This window comes from Lissotriton vulgaris, unplaced genomic scaffold (assembly GCF_964263255.1).
Source record: "Lissotriton vulgaris unplaced genomic scaffold, aLisVul1.2 SCAFFOLD_370, whole genome shotgun sequence".
NCBI classification, from domain to species: Eukaryota; Metazoa; Chordata; class Amphibia; order Caudata; family Salamandridae; genus Lissotriton; species Lissotriton vulgaris.
This window is the reverse complement of record NW_028247800.1, coordinates 61,844-84,926: the sequence shown is the minus strand read 5'-3', so window position 1 is coordinate 84,926 and position 23,083 is coordinate 61,844. Positions and strand designations below refer to the sequence as shown.

At 42.0% G+C, this 23,083-nt stretch overlaps 1 protein-coding gene across 3 annotated transcripts in view; it reads left to right on the top strand.

Annotated features, from left to right (window-relative positions):
• BEND2 (BEN domain containing 2) overlaps positions 1 to 22,093 on the top strand; it is a 216,909-nt gene extending 194,816 nt beyond the window's left edge. For all 3 annotated transcript variants that reach the window (XM_086949801.1, XM_086949802.1, XM_086949800.1), the window contains 2 exons: positions 1,441 to 1,644; positions 21,585 to 22,093. In XM_086949801.1, coding sequence (XP_086805927.1) covers positions 1,441 to 1,644; positions 21,585 to 21,817 — 437 coding nt within the window. In that variant the 3' untranslated portion in view covers positions 21,818 to 22,093. The remainder of the gene's footprint in view (positions 1 to 1,440; positions 1,645 to 21,584) is intronic.
• Positions 22,094 to 23,083: the final 990 nt, after the last annotated feature.

The window sequence follows — 23,083 nt, the reverse complement described above, 5'->3', positions numbered from 1 at the left end:
GGGCAGTAGGTCAGCCTACTTAAGCCAATAGTTAACTTCACTTAGAGTGACTGCAATTTGCTCTCACGAAGAGCACATCCACGCACAAGATATTTCCCTTAGTTGCCAGCGATTTTGCTTTTACTTTCAAATTACTTTAGTGTTGCCTTTGTGTTTAGAACCCAATGTGATAGCAGGACACTTTGATGTGAACACTGGGCACATTGACGCTTTTTCAGTACCTGACTCCTACTAATGCTGTTGTAAATTCCTTTTGGGGTGGCTTATCTGACTGCTGCTACTTCACTAATCTGAACAAGTTGTGGAGGATAGAGCCTTTTGAAAGACAACAGTAATGCAAACAAAAGCTCACACAGACTCTGACTATAAGCTCACTAGTGTGCTCTAACTGTGCAACCCTGTCTTTTTTGCTTTCTGTCTTTCCTTCTTGCCTAGTTTTTCTTTTTTCCTTTCTTTCCTTTTTTCCTCCTTCCTTCTTTCTCTTGTTTTTCTTTGTTTCTATCTCTCTCTCATCTTTCTTTGTTTCTTTTTCTTTCTTGCCTTCTTTCTAGTAGTCTTTCTTTTTCTTGCCTTATTCTTTCTTTCTACTTTCTTTCTTCCCTTTTTTTCTTTCTTCATGTCATCCATCTTTTTTCCTTTTTGTTTCTTGACTTCTTTCTTGCCCTTGTTACTTCGTTCCTGCTTTCTTTCCTGCATTCCTTCTTTCTTGCCTTCTTCCTTTATTTCCTTCTTTCTTATTTCCTTCTTTTCTGCCCTCTTCTGTTCTTTCTTGCTTTCTTTCTTGCCTTCTTTCTCAAAGGCTGACTTCATTTTGAGTTATGTCACGCTGCCCTTTCACAAGAAGCTCACCCACGGACAAAGTTGTTCCCTTTAGTGCCAGGGAGTACTATGCTGCTGTGCTTTTTTGAGACCAAAACATGTTTGCCTTTAGCAGTTTTTTCTAGATTGATGAAGCCCAGCAGCTTCCCGAACAATAAAGTTTTGCAAAAAGTATGACAAAACAAAACAAGAATTGCCACAAGGTTTGCAGCTAACGCCAGACTTTTTGGTTTTGCCAATGCTTGTGTTAGCAATGGTAATATCCAGGTTTGTTGGACTGCATTAGGATAAGTACCTCTCTCTAAGGAAATATTTATATTTCCAAGTCTTCAGCAACAGAAGTATGATCATTATATTTTTAGCCTAGGGCTCTCGTAGGTTATACTTTCATCAATACTTCAGTAGCTGAAAGCAAACAAAAAGCGATAATGTAATTTGTGCATCTAAATGAGTCAAGGAACATGAACCAGACCACTCGCACCTTTCTCACTATTTGACTTCATATCGATTTGTCCACTGCATATCCATTGTACTGCAATGATACTGTTGAATAGGTGAGTCTCAAAAGAATTTCTTGTGCTTATAAATCAGATGTGTTTTTCGGTTTATTGTTTTGTTTAGAGTTCCTGGGAAATTCCCGGAGGAATGTTCAGCTCCCCTTTTCAGTCATTTATGTAGCCAAAGGAAAACCTCGGCCAGAACTGTCGGCTCGTTTCCTCATCCGGGCTCTCTTCACCGAAGATGTGCTTGTGAAAAGCAATGTATATGGAAATAAAGAAAGAGGAATGGCTCCACTGGACTGCAATAAGATCAATGCCCTCAGAGGTATGTGACATATGACAGGTTTTAGCAACAGATTTTTAATAATATGACTGGTTTTAATAATAGAAATGTATCCTGCTCAAGCATGGTGTCCTTGTACACATTGCCAACCATGGGCCCCATTACAAGGGGCCAGTTAAATATGGTGCAGCAGTAATCGACCATTACAAGTTTTGGGTCTGGAAAGATGTAAATAAGCCTCCCTAGGTATAAGAATGTGGAAAGAGGTGAGCTTTATTGAAACACCTATTCCACCATCAAAGCAATAGCTGTCCATGTGGTCATTCCAAGCGCATTGAAATGAAAACAGTTTGAGTTAGAATGGTTGTATTCACAGAGAAAAACTGCAAACAAGAGGTGACGGAGCTTCCTCCTTATAAATATAAATTAGTAAAAGATGTATGCAAAGGAATGTGACTCAAAATAAACAAACGATATACAAATGGGCAAATTTGCTAAGCAATAAAGTTGTGTCTTTAAATTCTTCTGCTTAAAGTCAATAAGTAACATAATCAATAAGAAACATAATTTGCCAGATAACCCTGTCTCCTCCAACACCTTTTTCTAGATGCACACTTTCTAAACCACAGATTCCCCTGACTGGTATTTAGCTGGCATACCCAACATCCAGATATGCACAGCCATGTTGCACTCACTCTGATCCATCTCTCACACACACCAATGTGGCTCATTGTCCATGTTTTTCTGTGACTAGTTTTGACTGTATTGTTAATTTGACCACTTTAGTTGGTTTGCTGAACTTAGACCCAGCAAAAAGAACAATTGATGGATGGATTGCTGAACAATGTCAAACATTCAACCCCAGTACAGAGATCTGGGCCTAAATCCATAGTTATGTGGCTCACCATGCCATTCCTGTTTGGACCCAGCCATATGCAAATCAGTCTTGACCCTGCACCCCATGAGAAGAGTCAAGCTCGAACAGCTAAGCGAGGTCCTCCCTGGACCGCAAACACACATCCTGGGACCGATTTTGGGGTATCACCCCTCATCAGCCAGGCTAGGTTGACTCCAGTGGCATGTTGAGCACAGACCCACGTCTGGGCATACCCGTTCCACTAGGGGAGACAAATGCAAAAAGTACTTATACCAAGCAGCACACATTACTGGTGTTTTCATGTACACTCAAGCTGACACCTTCCTTCACACCGCACTACATCATAGCATGTCTTCTGTCATAATAATTATTCCTCTTCTGTTGCCTTTCTTTCTTTTTCTCGCTTACATGACCTTCTGCTGACACATACACCCAACAGTTGTTCCATAGCATCCGTTCCTGCAGTGAATCTGTTATTTAGCTTTCTTCCCTTAAATAGCTCAAATGATCTTCCCATAGTGGCAAGGGGGGGTTCTTATAGTTTAGAACTGTTTCTGCCATCTCCTCCTTCAAATTTACACCATTCGCTCTAGCCGATTGAAATCCATCCTTGAGGGTCTTTTTAAATGTTTCCACTACCCTGTTGCACTGTGGGTGATACAAAGCACAATAATTCTGCTTAGTGCCATTTCTTCCAAGAAAGGTTTCTACTTCTCTAGGGCACAGAGACAACCTTTGTCCATTAAATTAGTTTTCTGCAATCCTTCATGCCTGAAAACTTCCTCCAAAAACATTATGACCCTACGTGACGAAATCTTACTTTTCCACATGACCTCAAGCGACCAAGAAAATAGTTTGATCCATACTGCTAAATATGGAATGGCTCTTCCACTTCGTAGGTTCCCTACAATGTTCAATGCTACGTCTTTTCAAGGTTGATTAGTGTAGAATGACATTTAGCAAGGGAAGCACCAAAGGCTTAAGGTTCTTGTCACTCCTAGTATAACTGCCACATTCGCTGATAATTCTTTCCATATCAAGATCTAAGCCACCACAATCCAAGCATAGTCCTTGGACTTTGCACACCCAGATGTCTCTCAAGATCCAAATTGGCGAGACTCAAACTCGATGCCTCAGGAGGTATCAACCTGGTTCCTCTGAACAATAAATCCCCTTCTTCTTCAAGTGAATCTTTGGCTAACCAATATGTTTTGATGCCTTTGTTCTGAAATTTCTTCCTGAGCCAGCCTCACTATTTAAACTGTGTACTTCAGGAGAATTCTATCTCTAGCTAGCTCCTCTTTCAACTTATCCTCAGGAACCATTCCCTATATTACAAAGCAAACACTCTTCAGAGAACATTCATCCCTCTTTACAGCCCCATTGCACTCCTCTTTGGTTCTCAACCGCTATAGGCTCTTCATTGGTTATAAACCGCAATAGACAATCTGTAGCACATTTCTTCTTGTGAGGGACACAAAAGTGTATTCCTGAAGGTAAATCCGCAATTTCTTAATCCTTTCTGAAACTCAGTGGCGGCCGCCACACAATGAAAGTGGGAAAGGGCGGTAGGAGAAATTGAGGGTAAAAATTAGATATTTTTTTAAAAACGTACCTCTCACTGCCCTGACGCCAACGGCCGCCTTGGTTTTTCACTCCTCTCGGAAGGCACAGACTGCCCAGCCAATCCAGATGCTGCTCTCATACTTTGAAAGCAGCGCCAGGATTGGTCTAAGTGGCTTGGTCTACCACTCAGACACTGCCTCAGAACCTGCGTCTCTTCACAGCCAGGTTGGAGAAATAGAAGTGCGCATATCTGTTTTGCCGGCCTAAGACGGCAATCCAAACTTACATGCACACTTCTAAATGCTATAGTTTCTTTAACTTTCTCATCAACCTGTAACAGAACAGCACCTACACCCCCCAAATTCTTATCAGTCACTACTAAAGTTCTCCTACCAGAACGAAGGCTAGTAAACTGGGCACTAGTTCTCAATAAATCTACCATACGACCACGGCTGTAATAGTCAATAACTCCTTCTTTTGTGCTGGATGACTCTCTACAGAAGGCACTAATCCTTTTTTGGTTTCCTTTGATCTGGTGCCCCAAGTAATCAAAATATGTTAATCCAAACCAACATTAATCTGCCCTAAGAGTGAAACCAAGTTTCTTAAACCTTCCTATACTGCCATAGACCCACTTGTCGTGTTGTGCCCACATCTCACCATATATCAGAGCTTTGCCCTGAAAGAACCTGCCCCCCAGTAGGTCACTCAACATCAAACCCCAGCCATCTGAAGCATCAATGTCACCAATACTTGGCCTAATGGCATCCTGACAAACGTTAAATGCCCCCATTGGTGTTATGAATGTAGTTAGCTTTTCTCATGTAAGCAAATCTGGTGGGATTGCTGACAGAAGATCATGTGTGCTGAAAGTCTTTGATCCTGACATCATGTACATCATTCCCTGTACGTCCGGGAGGGAAAGGTTATCAACCACCACCATTCTGTTAAGAGCTTTAAGTCAACCCACAATTGTATCTCACCACTTGCCTTTTTGACCACAACAATAGGTGTGAAACCCTCCATATTATCTACAGGCTCAATCACATTATTACCACACAATCATTCCAATTATATTTTGACTTCTTCACAAACCTCTATGGGCAATGTTCTCATTATCGAGACAACAGGTCTAGCACCATCTTTGATTCTTATTTTATATATGTGTCCCTTTAGACATTCATTCTCTTTCTTAAATGTTATTTCAAAGTCCATACTGCTCTCATTCACCACATACACTTGTTCCTGCGGTTCAGGGTTGGGGTTGAAAAATACCTCCTACTCATTCTGGTGTGGACACCCTATGGCTCAATCGCCTTTACACAACAAATAATTTGCTTTGGATAAATCTTCCTTAAAACTTCATGGAAGCCCTGAAGAACCCTTTCATTTGAATCTCCTGGCCTACCTACTCCCTAGACATATATCCATCTTACTCAACTTGTACTTACGATCAAACAAAGCATCAAACACGCTTTCAGATGATTAGCCAAACATCATCTCTACTTCTCTGCCTTCAATCAACATCTGATCTGATGGATTACCATTCCAGCTCTGTTCCAACTGCCAAAAACCTTCCTAACAAACCTCACACATTTCCACGTTTCCGCTCCTCCCATACACTCCTACAGCACCTTTTCTGCCACATTTATTGCACATTAGCGTTGCAGTGGGGCAGATTTGACTTTTCGGTATAGTACCCAATCTACCTCCTCATTAAGAACATTCCTCGAAGGCACCATTACATTTCACTTTTCCCAGTTGCCTTGTTTTCCTGATCGCACCACATTAATTTACTATGACTCTTTATCGCTTCTGATCCATCCCACACATCTTGTCATGAGTTCTATGCCTTCGGCTACAATAAGTACTTCGCCCAGCAGTGGCTCGTCCTTTATCTTCAATTCTTCTCAAGCATAATTTATACTGCAGTGTTCTAAATACTGATCTCCTATCTGCCTGATTCTGTATCGTCAGCATGAGGCAGGTGCTGCCTAAAAGGACTGAAGCCAGGCCAGGTGAGGAATTGTGTGTAACTTTTGTCACAGTGCCACAAAGTGAATGACACATAATATAGGAAGTTCCAAGGAGGCCAGTACCAAATGTTGGATAGGGAGATAAATACTGCATTTTTAACCAACAGAATTCCAGTTAGGGCATATATGTTGATTATTGGATGCTGCAGTGTCCATATCAGTGTTGACTTAATATTTTAACTAGTACCTCCTTACCTCTGGCCTATGGAATTGATTGATTACAGGCATACCTGAAAAACCTAACAATTGTGCTTGGCAGGGACTATATATTACCATTTTCTGCAAAGTGACAGGCACAATTGTTTCGATTCCGTGCTTGCTCTATACTGGTAAAAAGCCTCCTGTCTTGTCACATCATTTTTTCTTGAATGCATTATATGTTTAGGTATCTATTTACACCCACTTTAGGATTGTATACTATTACTACTCAACACTGTTCAAACCTGAAGCACTCCCAACACATTTATATATTCTATTTATGCGTCAGAGACTTTTGTGTGATAGGTTTGTGCTGCATGGGGTGTTGCATCTCTTACTTTGAGCTTAGAGCTATTACGCAGTGCTCGATGGACTTGTCCATCAGGTTACTGTGTGGGCAGTTTTTTTTGCTGATTTGGGCCTGTTTTGTGGTCTGTTGGGCCTTTTTGTACTATTTATTTATCTTCATATTTATTGTACACTGTTTGTAAATAAATCGTACCCGTCAGAATGGTGCTAGTTTGGTAATCTTGGCAATCATAACATAGAATAAGTTGAATAATATTACCATTTCTGACATTGTACATCTCAAATCCCTATTTTCTCTCTTAGTTTAGCCTCATCCCTACCTAACATCTACATATATGTTATCAACCACATGGTTATTATGCTGATTAAACTGTTATTAGAATTCCATAACTAGTTATATGACAAGCCATATAAGTGCCCCACGTATTTCAGAAAGCCATCCAGTCTGCTATCCGAATAGCAGTCTTTCAGCATACCTCTCAACAATCGGACCTTCTGTCCACCTCACCCAAATCCTTGTTTCTCTTCATACTTCTCCTCCAATCCTTCTCAGTGGAGAGGAGAGGGGAAACTCCTGGACTGCTCATCAGCTCCTTATATCATTACTCCGGAACCCTAGCCATGCCTCTGTTGCAGAAGCTCATGGAAGTCAGGCAAATGTTACCATTTTATTTCCTTTTAAGCCTGATTTATGCTAAGCTGGGTAGCCTACAGCTCTAATCATTGAAGAAAGCCCTGTAGCTTTCAGCTAGTGCACAGTTTCACTTCTCTTTTTTGTTAGTGCAACTAATGTCACTTACAACTCTGCTAATACATTTAGTGTAACTAATGTCACTTACAACTCTGGTAATAAGTGCAACTAATGTCACAACTCTGGTAATAAGTTCTGAAAATAATATGGCACCATGCGCACATGCAGCAAGTTGTGATTCTTTGTTCCTACAGCCTTAACATGCTATTGTGAAGGTCATTCAATGGAATAGCTCAAATTTATGCATGAACATTGAAGAGGTTGGAGGAATCACAACCAGAATTGTGTTTCAAAAACTTTGTCATGTAAAAAATGATCATAAGCAAAAATATTGAGAAGACTGGGAATTAAAGACGATTAACTTAATGCATGTGTATAAGCACACACGTTTGTGTGTGTGTGTGTGTGTGTGTGTGTGTGTGTGTGTGTGTATATATATATATATATATATATATATATATATATATATATATATATATATATATATTATAGTTAGTCTGACCTTTCACTCGCACAAAAGCAGAGCAATTCAGCCGTTCTAGTTAGCTGAGCTAACTATAACTCATGTCCCGCAATGCACTTCTGAGGACGTCACATATTACATCACTCATGACCTGGTCAGTGACATCACTGATGACATCTCAAATGACATCACTGATGACATCATCCACTTATTCTCTGATGCACCTACTCACACCCTAATATAACCTTTCATACACCCACTCTAAAATACAGACTACCATTCTCAAAACCATAGACACACCAATACCAGTTAGTACATACCCACTCACTGATTCCTAGGTCTACACACACATCCACTCATTCATCCACTCATTCACCCATGCAGTCACTCATCAATACAGCCACTAGTATATGTACTCCTACACCCATACAGACACTCACACACCACCACTCACCTATAGAGTTACTCACACACCTAGTCAGTCACCCAAATAGTCAATCACAATACCATTTACTCACCTATACAGTTATACACACACCACCTCACTTATTCATACAGATACTAACACATACTTACTCTGTTATACAAGCACTGACACATGCACACACTCATCCATATATCCACTCTCACAATCACTCACTCTCACATACAGTCACTTATATACTTGAAGGCTCACACATACTGCCATTCACATATGCAGTTACTCACACATATACCACTGAGACATCCATTAACTCACCAACACAGCCATATGCACACTCGCCCATACAGCCCCTCGCAAACGCACTCATGAACCTATACACCAAGTGAATCACCTACTCACACATCCATGCAGGTAGTCACACAACACACAGACACTCAGACACCCATACAGTAACTCAACCAATCAATAACCCATATAAACACTCATGTACCTATTCACCAACCCATGCAGCCACTTACACACCAACTGACAGACTGATACAGATATATAAACAGATTAGTCACTTACCCATACATTCACCCAGACACGAATAATCACTCAATTATAGTCAGTCAGTCACACACTGACTGAATCATCATATATATTTCATATTCTTAACTTTTTAGAAATACTCACAGTCACTGGATGATATCATCAGTGATGTTACTTGAGATGTCATCAGTGATGTCACTGGCCATGTCATGAGTGATGTAATATGTGACGTCATCAGCAGTGCATTACGGGGGCGTGAGTTATAGTTAGCTCAACTAACTATAACGGCTTATTTTCTCTGGTTTTGTACGAGTGAAATGTCAGACTAACTATAACGTCCCTGAAACCTGTGGTTTTTTCAGTGAATATCTAAGGTTTTTTAAATGCTAATTTTTAACTATGACATCTCACAAAGCTGTGTTTTTTTCTGTGAATTTGATATTTATGTATTCAATCTCCTCTCAGTCTTACAAGGAAGGAATCAGCACTCAGGTTGTAGTTTGGAAGTATTTTATCGGCTCGTGTGGACCGTGATAAGGATACAAGACATCATTGTAGCTTCCTTATTTAAATGTCCAAATGCCTCCAGTTGCCAACATTAACAAATGGCTACATATTACATTAATCCAAAAAACTGGTGGCCATATTGGCCTGGTCACGATGCGAAAAATCAGGAATTCATAAAAGAGTTACACACGAATCAAGATATACATATTTATTTATTTATTTATTTATTTATTTATAGAGTTTTATATAGTGCGGACAAGACCCGTGGGTATCAGAGCGCTTAACAGGTAAAGAATGACATATAACATTATCAAAACAGTAAAAACAAGCAAAACAAAATAGATATGAGGTAGAAGCAGTATAGTGTATGGACGTAATTAGCTATATAAATTCCTAATGTCAAAACATATATCCATTATAATAGCATTAATAACAGCAAAAAATCGATATGAGGTAGAAGGCTATACAATGTGTGGGCGTGATTAGATATATAATTTCCTAATGTATGTGCAATTGGCCTTAGATGGCTAGTAAGGCTTGGCTAGTGTCCTGCTATCAGACCAAGCTCGGTGAGGTAGGGTTATATAGCATTCCAGTGCATATAAAGAATAATAAGGATGAATACATAGAGTGAGGTAGAGGTTATATAGTTTTGTCTGAGAGATATAGTTATAAGTTTACAGGTATATGAGGTAGCAGTAGCGTGTCAAGCCTCTGCTTGAGCATGGCCACAGTCAATTGTCAGGTAATTGATCTTCCAGTTTTCATGAAGAGGACAATCCTCTGTTAGCGTAAATGGTCATCTCAGTAATCCGTAGGTTTCTCTAGGTCGGGTATTTACTCATCAAGTGGTTTTTAAGTTCTCGTTTGAATGTTAATGTATTTTGGATCTTCCTGATGTTTGGCGGGATTGAGTTCCAGACTCTGGGGGCAGCTCCAGAGAATGCTCGGTTGTAGGTCTTTTTCTTGTGGAAAAAGGCTGGTCGCAGTAGCAGCTCTCTTGCGCTTCTATTTGTTCTGTTACCTCCTGATAACTTAAGTTTCTTGGCTAGGTATCTAGGGGTGTTGTAGTGAACCGCTTTATGTGTAATACAGGCCATCTTCATTTGGATTCTGGCCTCGTAAGGTAGCCAGTTTAGTGCTTTCAGGTGAGGAGAAATATGATCGAATTTCTTCGTTCCCGTAATGAGTCTTGCCGCTGCGTTGAGGCAGGCTTTTAGTGGTGCTGTGGATGTTTTCGGTAGGCCAGCTAGTGTGGTGCAGCCGTATTCGATCCTCGAGATAACTAGTGATTGGATCGCCAGTTTTAGATCCGTCTCTGAGATAAAGGGTTTCAGTTTCCTTAAGTAATTCAGGTGGAAGCGGGCGCTCTTGGCCATTGAATTAATATGGTCTTTCATGTCAAGGTTTTCATCTAGTGTGATTCCAAGTGATTTGGCTCAGTTCACTAGGGTCGGGGTGCAATTTAGCGCCGTCACCATTTTAGTCCATTCCTTAACTTCAGATTGGCTCCTTGTCGGTGAAATTAGCAGGAATTCTGTTTTCTGGGCGTTTAATTTCAGATGGTTCATTGTTTACCATCGCAAGGCTTCCTTTAGCGTCTTATTCATTAGGTCAATGTCCTCAAGGGAGGCGATCTTTATGTATAATTGCGTGTCGTCTGCATACATATGATAGGATATCTGTGATTTTTGAAGAATCTCCGTGAGAGGTTCTACATATAAGTTGAATAGATCTGGGGATAACGTTGAGCCTTGTGGGACCCCAATAGCATTGGGGCTCGGGGAAGAGATTGCTTGATTAACCAGGAATCGCTGGGTCCTATTCTGTAGGAAGGAATTGAACCATTTCAGTACGTTTCCGGACAGACCCATCCTGTCTTGTAGCCTGGTCATTAGTACTTCGTGCTTTACCGTGTCAAATGCTGATGACAAGTCTAGGAGGATCAGTAGGCATGTTTGGTTACGGTCTAGGGCTTGTAAGGCGTCATCGACAATGTGCAGGATCGCAGTTTCAGTACTGTGTCCTGTTCTGAATCCTGATTGGCAATCGTCAAGTAGCGAGAATTTCGCTATATGTTGGCTTAGTTGGCCCTGCACGCATTTCTCAATGAGTTTGGCCAGTAGAGGGATGTTGGTCACTGGACGATAGTTGTTCGGGTCTGTTGCATCAGCTGTCGGTTTTTTGATGATGGGCACTACCTGCCCTGTTTTTAGGCAGTCAGGGAGAGTCCCTTGTGCAAGTGAGGCATTTATTATCTCAGTCCAAATTGGGACCAGCGTATGGCTGATTTCTCTTAGACACTTTCCCGGTAGCGGGTCTTGATAGTGGTTGTTTGGTCTGAGTTCCGCTAGCGTTTTGGCGATCTTTCCCTGGTCGTACAGTTCAAATGTATCCCATATTGCCTTGACATATAAAGTTAAAAGGAGAGACATATAAATGTCTCTCCTTTTAACTGGTCCACTTTTGAGTTGTTGGTTGACGAAAAAATTATACGTCTAGGAAGGAAAATTAAATCAGGCTCTCCTTGCGATCACCTAACATCTAAACTATTTTCCACCCTTGCTCCAGTGTTGGTTCATCCCCTCTCTTGCCTTCTAAACACATCCCTGATAGAAGCGGAATTCCCTAAAATTTGGAAAGCGGCTAGAGTAAAACCACTATTAAAAAAGCCCGGTGCGGATGTAAACACTTTCTCAAACTACCGCCCCATTTCCTTGTTACCCTTCTTAGGGAAAGTGTTGGAGGCATTTGTAAATGAGCAGCTGATAGGCTATCTCGAGAGGAACAATCTACTCGACACCTCTCAGTCAGGTTTCCGTGCTGCTCACAGCACGGAGACAGCCCTGATCGAGGTTACTGACAATATCAGATTTGCCCTCGACAAACGTCAGTCATGCATTCTGGTACTTTTAGACCTATCGGCTGCCTTTGACACCATCTCCCATCACATCTTGGTCAGACGGCTGTGGGAGTATGGTGTCAAAGGGCAGGTTTTAAGGTGGTTTATCAGCTATCTGTCAAATCGATCAACCACACTGCAAACAGATGAAACCTTAGCCAGCACACGGCCAGTTACAAGGGGTGTGCCTCAGGGCTCTATCCTCAGCCCTTCGCTTTTTAGTGTTTATATGGCCCCTTTGGCCAATCTTATTAGGGCATATGGATTTGACGTGTTATCATATGCTGATGACACGCAAATACTAGTCACCCTTGGCCATGACATAAACGATACCAAAAAGCGTTTCAAAAAATGTTTGATAGAGGTAAAAAACTGGATGAGTCTGAATCACCTACAACTGAATGGTGCAAAATCTGAAATAATGACATTTGGTCAAGCCAGTGTACACTGGACCCAGGACTGGTGGCCCCCGGAAATGGGGGAATGTCCTGTCCCAAAAGAATCCGTCCGCAACCTTGGAATCCACATGGATAATAAATTATCCATGAAGGACCATGTAAACCACACTGTTGGGACCTGTTTTGGAATCATGCGAAGCTTACGTAGAGCTTTCAAATGGATACCAAAAGAAGCACGCAAAGTTCTAGTTCAGGGCCTCATAATAAATAGGTTAGATTATGGCAACTCCCTTTTGCTTGCCATAAATGAGTGCCATATCAAGAAATTACAAGTTGTCCAAAACACTGCTGCTCGTCTGATTTTGGGACTTCCAAAACGATCCCCTTCCCTGCCATGCCTAAAAAGTCTACACTGGCTCCCTATAAAAAAAAGAGCAATTTTTAAAACCATGTGTCTGGTGCATAAACATATGCACGGCACAGGACCAAAATACTGGAACCGAAAATTGACATGGTACCAGCCTGGCCGAGAACTGAGATCTAGCTCTAAGTTCCAACTCACGCCATCTAGAGTTCAAACAGCTAGAAATGGTGGACGTGCTTTCTCCCATATGGCACCACTCCTATGGAACAAACTTCCCCTAAATATCCGTGCAACTATCGAACACATGAATTTTCGAAAGTTGTTGAAAACATGGCTTTTTAGCTAGGCCTTCTTTTACAGGATCACTCACCATTTTTTTCTGGGACTGTCCGCATGCGCCATGAGACTCCCTCATGGGATGTGATATGTCTGCGCAATACAAATATCCAGACTAGACTAGACTAGACTTGCCATCCATTGTCCAGGTCCATGCCCCTGCTCCCTCATTACAGCCCTGTGCGGCCATTGTTCTGCCACTGGCCTTTCTGCCTTCTCTGAGCAGTTAGCTTGGTGCCCCATCCACTTCCTCCCTATCCTCTGTTGTCTGAATTCATGCACTAGCCTCCTCCCTCCTGCCATGCATGGTCTGATGTGCTGCCACTGCCGTCCATTTAGCATGTTGTCCCAGTCCACTCCTCCTGCACTCCATTGCCCAATTCTATGCCCCATCATTGACCTCCTGCTTAGCTTCTGTGCTTAGCTTGCTGCCCCATCTCTACTTCCCCCTGCTCGCCAGTGTCTGTGTGCATGCCCCTGTTCCATCCCTTTTTCCCACCATGTTCCATGGACGTGCCTCTCCTATCTACTCTGAGTGTTCTGCTGAGCTGCCACTCCCCTCCCACCTGCCTAGCATTGTCAGGTGACTGTAACCTGTCCCTGCCACCTCCACCCTGCCTGTCCACGTTCCATTCTGCTATCCCCTTCCTCCTGCCCTCCATGGTCAATTTTACTGCCACACTCTTCTGCCCTCCGTGGTCTGTTGGCTTCAACTGCTCCTCCTGCCTATCCCGCGTAGCCTGTTGTGAGGCCCCTTCCCCTGAACTTTCTTGTCTGTGCCCAACTTCTATCCCCCCCTTCTATCCTCCATGGTACTTTGCGCATGCCCATGCCCACCCTTTCTTGCCCATCATGGCCATTGGGCCGCCGCTAACCCTCCCGATTGTCATTCATGGTCTTCTGTGCTGCCACTACCCCGCCCGCCTTCCCTGTGTGGTCCGTAACCAATATTTTGAAAAATAAATTAATTACGCTGGGGGTCGCGTAACCAGTTAGCATAGAGGAGTCTCGTTCGCTATCGGAATTAACCAGACAAACCGCTCTACCAACTAAGAACGGCCATGCACCACCACCCACAGAATCGAGAAAGAGCTATCAATCTGTCAATCCTTTCCGTGTCCGGGCCGGGTGAGGTTTCCCGTGTTGTGTCAAATTAAGCCGCAGGCTCCACTCTTGGGGGTGCCCTTCCGTCAATTCCTTTAAGTTTCAGCTTTGCAACCATACTCCTCCGGAACCCAAAGACTTTGGTTTCCCCGAAGCTGCTCGGCGGGTCATGGGAATAACGCCGCCGGATCGCTAGTCGGCATCGTTTATGGTCGGAACTACGACAGTATCTGATCGTCTTCGAACCTCCAACTTTCGTTCTTGATTAATGAAAACATTCTTAGCAAATGCATTTGCTTTGGTTCGACTTGCGCTGGTCCAAAAATTTCACCTCTAGCGGCACAATACGAATGCCCCCGCCGTCCCTCTTAATCATGGCCCCAGTTCCGAAAACCAACAAAATAGAACCAGAGTCATATTCCATTATTCCTAGCTGAAGTATTCAGGCAACTGGCCTGCTTTGAACACTCTAATTTTTTCAAAGTAAATGCTTCGGACCCCCAGGACACTTATCAAGAGCATCAAGGGGGCGCCGAGAGGCAGGGACTGAGCCAGCTCAATCCCAAGATCCATGCTAACTAGTTACGCGACCCCCAGCGTAATTAAATTATTTTTCAAAATATTGGTTACGGACCACTCTTGTATTCCCGTATTGCACCCAGGTCCGGTTGACTTTTGGGTTACCCCGTTATTTGTAACGACCACCTTCCCTGTGTGGTCAGCTAGCAGCTCCTGACCCCCTCCCATCTTCCCTCCATGGTCTGTGTGTATGCCATTATAGTCTCACTGTTGCCCTCCATGATGTGTTGTGCTTCTAGTGCCCATCCTGCCTGACTTCCATGGTCAGCTTGCTGTTCCTGTCATGCCCCCTTGCCCCCTGCCCTTTGTTTTCCATGTGCAGACCCCTGTTCCCTCCCTCCCGGCTTGTCTGATCCATTGTAATGCCACTTATCCCTCCCTCCTGCCCTTTATGGTCCGATATGCTGCAGCTTTCTCTTCTGTCTGTCCATAATGGTCATCTTGCTGCCATTGCCTGTTTTCCATGTGCATGGTCCTGTCCCCTCCCTATTGCTTTCCATGGATTGTTGTGCTGCACTGCCATCCCACATGCCCTGTGTGATCTATTGTGCTGCTGCAAACCCTGTTGCCTGCCCTGTAAGGTCAGTTTGGTGCACCTGTCCATGTACCTCCTGTCCTCTGCATTCCAAGCCCATGTCCCTACCTCAATTCTGCCTGCCTTTCATGATCCAGTGTACGCTAACATTTTGAACTTGGTAAGAGGGAGAATTTGGAAAAAAACAGGGGAATTGATTTTCCCCATTGACTTACATTAAAAAAAGAGGAGATTGTAGACAGGAGACCGATAAAATAAAGCCCATTTGGGCTTAAAAACATTGGGTGTTTCCTGAATCGGGTCTGTTGGCATGTATGGTTGTACTACCACTGTCTCTTCCTTCTGCCCTCAATGGTCTATTATATTGCCACAGCCTCTCTTACCTGTCCTGCATTGTTGGTTTGTTACTACTGTCCCCCTTTCCACTGCCCTCCATAGTCTGTTGTGCTGCCACTGCCCTTCCTGTCTGTCCAGTGTGGTCAAATTGTTGCCTCTGCACCCTCCTACCTGCCTTCAATTTTCAGAGTCTGTGCCCCCGACCTCTGCCTCTCAATAGTATCCTAAAGAACAACTAGATTGCTAACATTCTATATTTATTACAAAAGTGTTGCACGCCTGACGTCATCTTGATGTAATCAAAACTCTAATACCTAAAGCATTTCCTTTAGAAATTATAGAAATGAGAAGGTCTTATTTGAATCAAAATTATGGTTAGTGCTCTAAAAAATGAACATGAGGACATGTTTTCTGAGTTCTCAAATAGCGACAAAGCACTTTTAAATTATTTGTTATCTTTATGATTTTTATCCAGTTGACCACTTGATTTAATGTTGCACTTAGGGGAGAGTATGTGGTGTTACTTCCAGAGCTGCAGACTTTGCAACTTGGGAACCAGGTTGGAGTTTCTGCTTCAGCTCGACATTCTGTGATTCTGGTCAAATCACTTAATCTCCCCATCCCTACAACCAAAATGAATTTGTCCTTGTGTGATGTAACCAATGCTCATGTAAAGCACTCCAATACCTGACCAGTCTGCACTATATAAAACTGCAAAAAAAAATTTAAAAAAGTGTTTTCCACACTTCTGTCATTGGGCTATACGTGGGCGACCTCTGGGTGATATTTGTGCTACATTTGGGTTCCTTTTTCTTTGGCGGCCATCTTGATAGACTTCAATTCAATAAACTTTATTCAATCTGATTTATAAACATAGATCATAAAAGTGTACATTAAACAGTAAATCCTCTTTCTTAATACAATGCAATGAGAAATAATTAAAACCAGTATGTAAAAACTAGTGTTACAAAGCCTGGCTCAGAGCAACTTCAGCTTAACAGAATAGTAAAGTTCATTGTTTCGCAAGATCCATCTCAAGTATTTCGTGTAAAATATGCAATAAGTGGTCCAAGTAAGATGCAACGCTCCAACACCTGACCAATCTACTCTATAAAAAACTGCAATAAAACAAAAAATAAAACGTGTTCTGCACACTTCGGTCATTGGGCTATACATGGGCTACATCTGGGTGATATTTGTGCTATATTTGGGCTCTTTTTTTCTCTGGTGGCCAACTTGGGAGACTTATTTTTTATAAGGTTTCCTAATGTCCTCATTTACTGCAGTCTCCTCAGTAGGAAATGCTTTCAGTTTTTTACTTTGATTTCATCAAGAAGACATTCAAATGTGTCACACATTTGCCATAAATTCAGAATGTTAGCACTCTAGTTGCTCATTAGATCACTGTAATAAAGCTACTGCTCACCAGGGAGTTAACTGGAAGTATGCCGCTGGTATTGAAAGTGCATGTTCCAGTCTGCATGTCAGAATTATTAATGAAATAGAAGAGGATTTGAGAAGTCACTCAAAATGTGCCCTAATTTTTCTTTCTGCAGCACTAATCATATTTCTAAGGCAAAATGAACCCCATCATTTTGATACTTTTTAAATTAAATGTTGTAAGTGTTACTAGTTTATTCCAATCAAGATGGCTTCGGGTGTGCCATACTTTTGTCATAAGTAAGACTGTTAGTGCTCTAGTTGTTCTTTAGAACACTCTGGGAATCTGCAGTAGACCACAAAGGAATCAACTGATAGTCTCTGACCGTGTTGGATGTACATGTTTTACTGAGAATGTCAGACTTCATTCTCACGTGACTGAGAAAGATAGCGTGATTACAGAAAATATGCTCTCATTTTGCTTCTGGAGCACCTTCCAAACCTCTATAGGAAAAGCATGAGAAAATAGTTTTCTCTCAAACATGATTCATGATATCCCAGCAGAAGGCTTTCTCACAGGGTAAAATCACCTTAGAGCACACCACAATTCCTAAAATTAGTATGGTACCATCAACAAATGATTTATAATGTAACTAAAGTCTGTTATCACCCTTTATTCGTTCTCCTTTTGGTGACCCTCAAAACCTTCCGTTCACTACAATGCATTTTAATGGGGTGCTATCATGTATTTTGGTCCCAATATGGCTGCCAACACTTCTTGGATGAAGTGCTGACAGCCAATCAGATCTCACGATGAGCTGTTTGGTGAGGCTCTGCCAAGATATATACATTTATTTTTCCTTTAATATTTGAAAAACTACTGAATGGATTTACACCATTTAAAGCAAAGAGTGCACTCGGGACCAAGAGCTACATTTCTGCCAAATTTGGTGTAATTCCATTCAGCAGTTCGGGCTGTAGCTGTGACAAAAGTTTCCTATGGAAATTATTATGGAGAACACATATTTTGGGACCGCCTTTTTTCTCGGCCCCCACTTGACGAATCACCCCAAAACTTTGAAGACCGGAGCTGACCAGGGCGCCCCAATGGTTTTGAAAATTTCGCGAAGATGTGTGAAGTGGCGCCAAAGATATTGAAAAAAAAAACGCTTTTTGAATAGAACTAAGGTCCTAACTATAAGTACCTACCGGCGACCGCCAGTAGGTAATAAATATATATATATATATATATATATTCACTAAAAAATAAAGGTTAATGGGAAATTATAGGTGAAATGCAAACTAACGAAGCCACTTAAATTCACCAGTTACAGTTATCTCAAGTAACTGTAACTTATGACCTCAGGTAACTATAACTCACGCCATGCACATTGTTGTTATCAATGATGTCAGTGAACATGTCATGAGTGATGTAATATGTAAGGTAATTAGCGAGATAATTAGCAGTGCTTGATGAAGGTGTGAGTTCTAATTGCTTTAGGGCAAAGGTTACTTGAGATAACCATAAGTGTTGAATTTAAGTGGTTTTGTTGTTTAAATTCCACCTAGCTATAATGTCTCTTTAACCTTTGTTTTTTTCCAGTGAATTTCTACAGTTTTTGTTAATGTAAGTTACTATCAATATATTAAAGGCATACAGGTCGGTTTTGTAAAAAAAAAAAGAAAATCAGTCTTTTATTTTTTACACTTGTCATATCACATAATGCAGCCTTAAACCCAAACACAAGGGATCTCTGCAATCTAAAGCTGAAGAGCAAATGCTTCACCTCTCGGAATTGTTGAAAGAGCTGAATATATTTCCTGAAGTCATATTCCATAGACCCTAGAAATCGAAGGTCAATTTATGAAGTGAGCGTTTGCATTCCCTGATGCCCCCTGCAAGAAATAAACAGGCATGCTGGTACCCCTGTCCAGATTGGGGGATTCACCAGCAGTAAGATATATGTAAAGTTGCCCATGAAGGGCATTATGGGGTGCTCCTTGCTTGGTGCAGTCAATAATAAATGAGCAGCTCGCTCATTTATTATTTACTCCTTGTTTTTATGGGTGTTGCAGCCCCATCTGGGACACTCTCAGATTTTATATTCATTGGGGGGTCGGAGGTGGGGGGTGGGGGGGTTAACCCCAAGGCCGCTGTGGCCACAATGGCTCCCTTCAGCCAACCTCATGGCCACCCAGGAGCTGCCAGCATTTTAAAGGGGGTGAGCTGCGCTGGGAGCCCTGGGCCCTGCAGCCTTTCCAGCTCCTTTGCTGCACTCATCCCGGGAATGGTGGGAGCTAGCGTTGTTCCTACTCCATGGCAGCAATTCTTTTTTTCCCAATGTTTGTGCTCCCACCTGGCATGAGCAGCACATTAGACTTCCCGGGTTTCTAGGGGATGACTTCAACAGAACACCATGAATTAGCCTGCTCTGAATGATGGGGTCTGTTGCATGACTTTAGGACCGGGGACCCGTTCCTGAAGTCCCTGGGGCTTCAAGGAGGTTCGGGACCGCACACCCCCTTTCCTTTAATTATCACCCCAAAGGATAATGTCCCCAGGGCCTCAAGGAGGCTTGGTGACGGGAACCACATGCCCCCTTCCTTTAAGTATTGCCCCAATTGATGAGGTCCGCAAGGTCTCAAGGAGGCTCGGGCAGGGGGGCTTCATATTCCCCTTCCCTATAAAAGAGGCTATCCCCCTACCCCATGTCCGGTCCTTGGCCCACCCTGGGGTAGTGGGCGGGGGGTGTCTTTTTTGCTGTAACATTTTGTAAAATGAAGGTTTTTTTGGCCCCACCAGGTCTAGCAGGGCGGGATTTCCCAACCCTGCCCCTGTGTATGTTTTTTCAAATTTTTGTTCAGGACAGGGGACAGAGTCTCCAAGTTCTAAAATGGCTGGCATCAAATCTTTCTTTATGTAGTGTCAGCCAATAACATCTTATCTCAAAGTCCGCTGGCTCCACAAACCCTCTTTGGTGTGAAATATCTATATTTGTTTACTTTAATTTCTCAAACTATCGAACGGAATTACACCACATCTCAAAAAGCATGCTTTTTAGACCAAAATCTTGATTCTGTCAACTTTTGTGTAATTCCATTCAGCTGTTTTGGCTGTAGCTGTGTCTAATTTTCCTATGTAAAAATGAACGGGTAATATGTGTTTTGGATCTCCCCCATTTGATCGCCCCTCTCCTGCTTGACTGAAAACCCTGGTAATTTCCAGGAAGGAGCTGAGGTAGATGAACTTATTTTTAACTTGAAAGCCTTTGGGGGGTGGTTATATCTATATATTTAACAAAAATAAGATAAACTGATCAAAAGAAGGCAACTCTATAAATGAGGCATACTGCCATCAACAAGGAAAGAAAAACTTGAAATTTAGATCACGAACATCCGAAAAAAATAAATGTAAAACATTTTTAGAACTGTAGATGAATTACTTTGAAATGTATCTCCTGAGATTAATATCAAAGTAATGTCACAGTGTTAATTGCACCAAAATAATTACATGGAAGAGTAACAGCTGTTTCACCATTTGAACTTTCGTATGCAAATATACTCATGGAATTTTCAGCTGGAAGTAGTGCTTATTTTGTGCAGGTGGAGGCACAGGCTTCTATTTTGGGGACCAACACTTATTTAGCAATGTCAGACTTTAACAAGAGTAAGATCAAAAAAGGCAGAAAAGAAAGAAGTAAAGTGGAAAAGTAAGACAGGAACATTTTGACAAACAGCAAAAGCAGGATGAAAAAGAACCAGTATGAATAAGATAAAGAGAAGGGTTAAGGGTGGTGTGAGAAAGAGCCTAGAGGTGCATCAAGGCTAGGGAGCCTTGATATTCTGCAAACCGGGCATTTGGCAGCACCAGTGGTGGGTACCTAAAAAACATTTCTGCGCCCCAGTACTTTTTTTTATTTTTTTGTGTGCAAATTTAGCACTGGTGGACAGAGGCAAGCCCATTGGGAATCAAAAGTAGTGGGCTGCTTTCTAGATACCAAGCTGTTGTGAATTCACATATAAAAGGCATGGAACATGATTCACAAGAACTATCTTAAAACATCATACTGTCAAAAACCCACTGCAGAAGAAGTTCTCCTTTTTTCTAAGCAATTACAGAAATAGTTGAAAAATACATGTAGCAGCGAAAGAGTCCAGGTTCGATAGGATGGCCGTAGTATTAGCTAATCAGAGTTCCTGGTCCTCTAGTTGACTTTGTGTTCCTTATTGCTAGAAAGATGGAGTATGTCTGTGTTTACAACCATCAGGATAAATTTCTGATGGCAATCGATTGGGCCATATGCAGCACAAGATCACTATGTAATGTACATTTTATGCTACCGCTTAACATTGCTTTTCATCCATTTTCCTATTTCTCATTTATAGATTTTCTACAAGAGAACTACCCTTCATTTCATCTAAATGAATCTGGGTTTGATTGGAAAGCATGTGTTGCTGCTATAAACAGTACCATCCGCAGTCTCCGGCACGACCACAAGAAGGCGTCCGTAAACCCTCGGAAATCCGTCCCGGTCCAAGCCCCATGTGAAACAGGTGCCTCACAGAAACCACCTCTGGTAGCACCGTACAACAGTGACACCATAACTCTAATGGACTAAGCACAACTCGGAAAATAAGAATTTTAAAATGGGTTGCCTGTGGTGTCAGCCAGTACTTTTTTGTGCACATTGCAGACTGCTAGATGATATTATTGTGATATTTTGAATCATGGAAATCATTCAACAAGACACAACACCAAATGTAATGAAATGTTTGTTTGTGCCACAATCTTGCACTTTTTCAACCTTGATTTTGGTGCAATGTAATTCCTTGGGTCATGTTTTTACTTTGAATTAATTATTCAATTTTTGAAGTAAAAGTCCTCTTGTAGATGACTCTCCTTGTCTATTTTTAATACTCGTAGAATTTTAGGCTTCCTTTTTGGGTGTTAAAATGTTTTCAGAAGCTACGCACCAGGAAATTCACTAACATTACATGTATAGGAAACACAAATGTGATCAGTCCAGGTATTTGCATAAATCTGACCATCTGAATTTTAATGCTAGTATCTAAAACCTTGCAGCTATTTTCAAATATATCAGATGTTTCAGAGTTGGCTGATTACAGATTTTGTGAGGGGCACCTATGCGTAATTTGTGATGGACCACTGAGCCTTTAAGGGTTCCTTAGAGTACTACAACTCCCTTCCAACATAGTAGCAAGTGTGTTGAAATGTTCTTCCCACTGCAATGCTCTGTGGTGTAATCATACAAGAGTAACAATGTTTAACTTTACTTCAGGCATGTCAGAAGCTTTTGTGGAGTCAGGTAGCCAAACATTTTGCTGGTCCCGCTTTTATCACTGACACAATGAGTAGCTCCTAATTAAGGAAACATGTACACTAGGAAAACGGAAACCCACTATTTGGCACAACCTGGTGGTGGTTCCAAGTTAGCTGTGTCGCAAAGGAACGCGTACGGCCTGTTTTACGTAATGTAAATAAATACATGTAGTAGAAGAGTGGGACCCCACAAATTGTGGACCCAGCCTAAAGGGCTCTGTCCACTCTCCTTTTGCGACAGTCCTGCTTTATTAAAGCATTCATGGTTGTTTCAAGAAACTTTTTATGAGGAAACCCTACAGCATGATGGATTACAGAGGCAAAATGGTTCAGCTGCAGCTTCTAGCAATCACAGTTCTGAAAATCGCTTCCTATAATGACTAGGGGGAGGCTGCATGTGATATTAAAGAAGCATCATTCCTGCCTCACCCGTCGTGAACGAGAAGCCTCTTGTTGACGAAAAAGGCTTCTCAGGTGAAGAGACACTCTACATGGAAGTGGACACTATTGACTACTTCCCCTTTGACAACTGCCATGTGGGCGA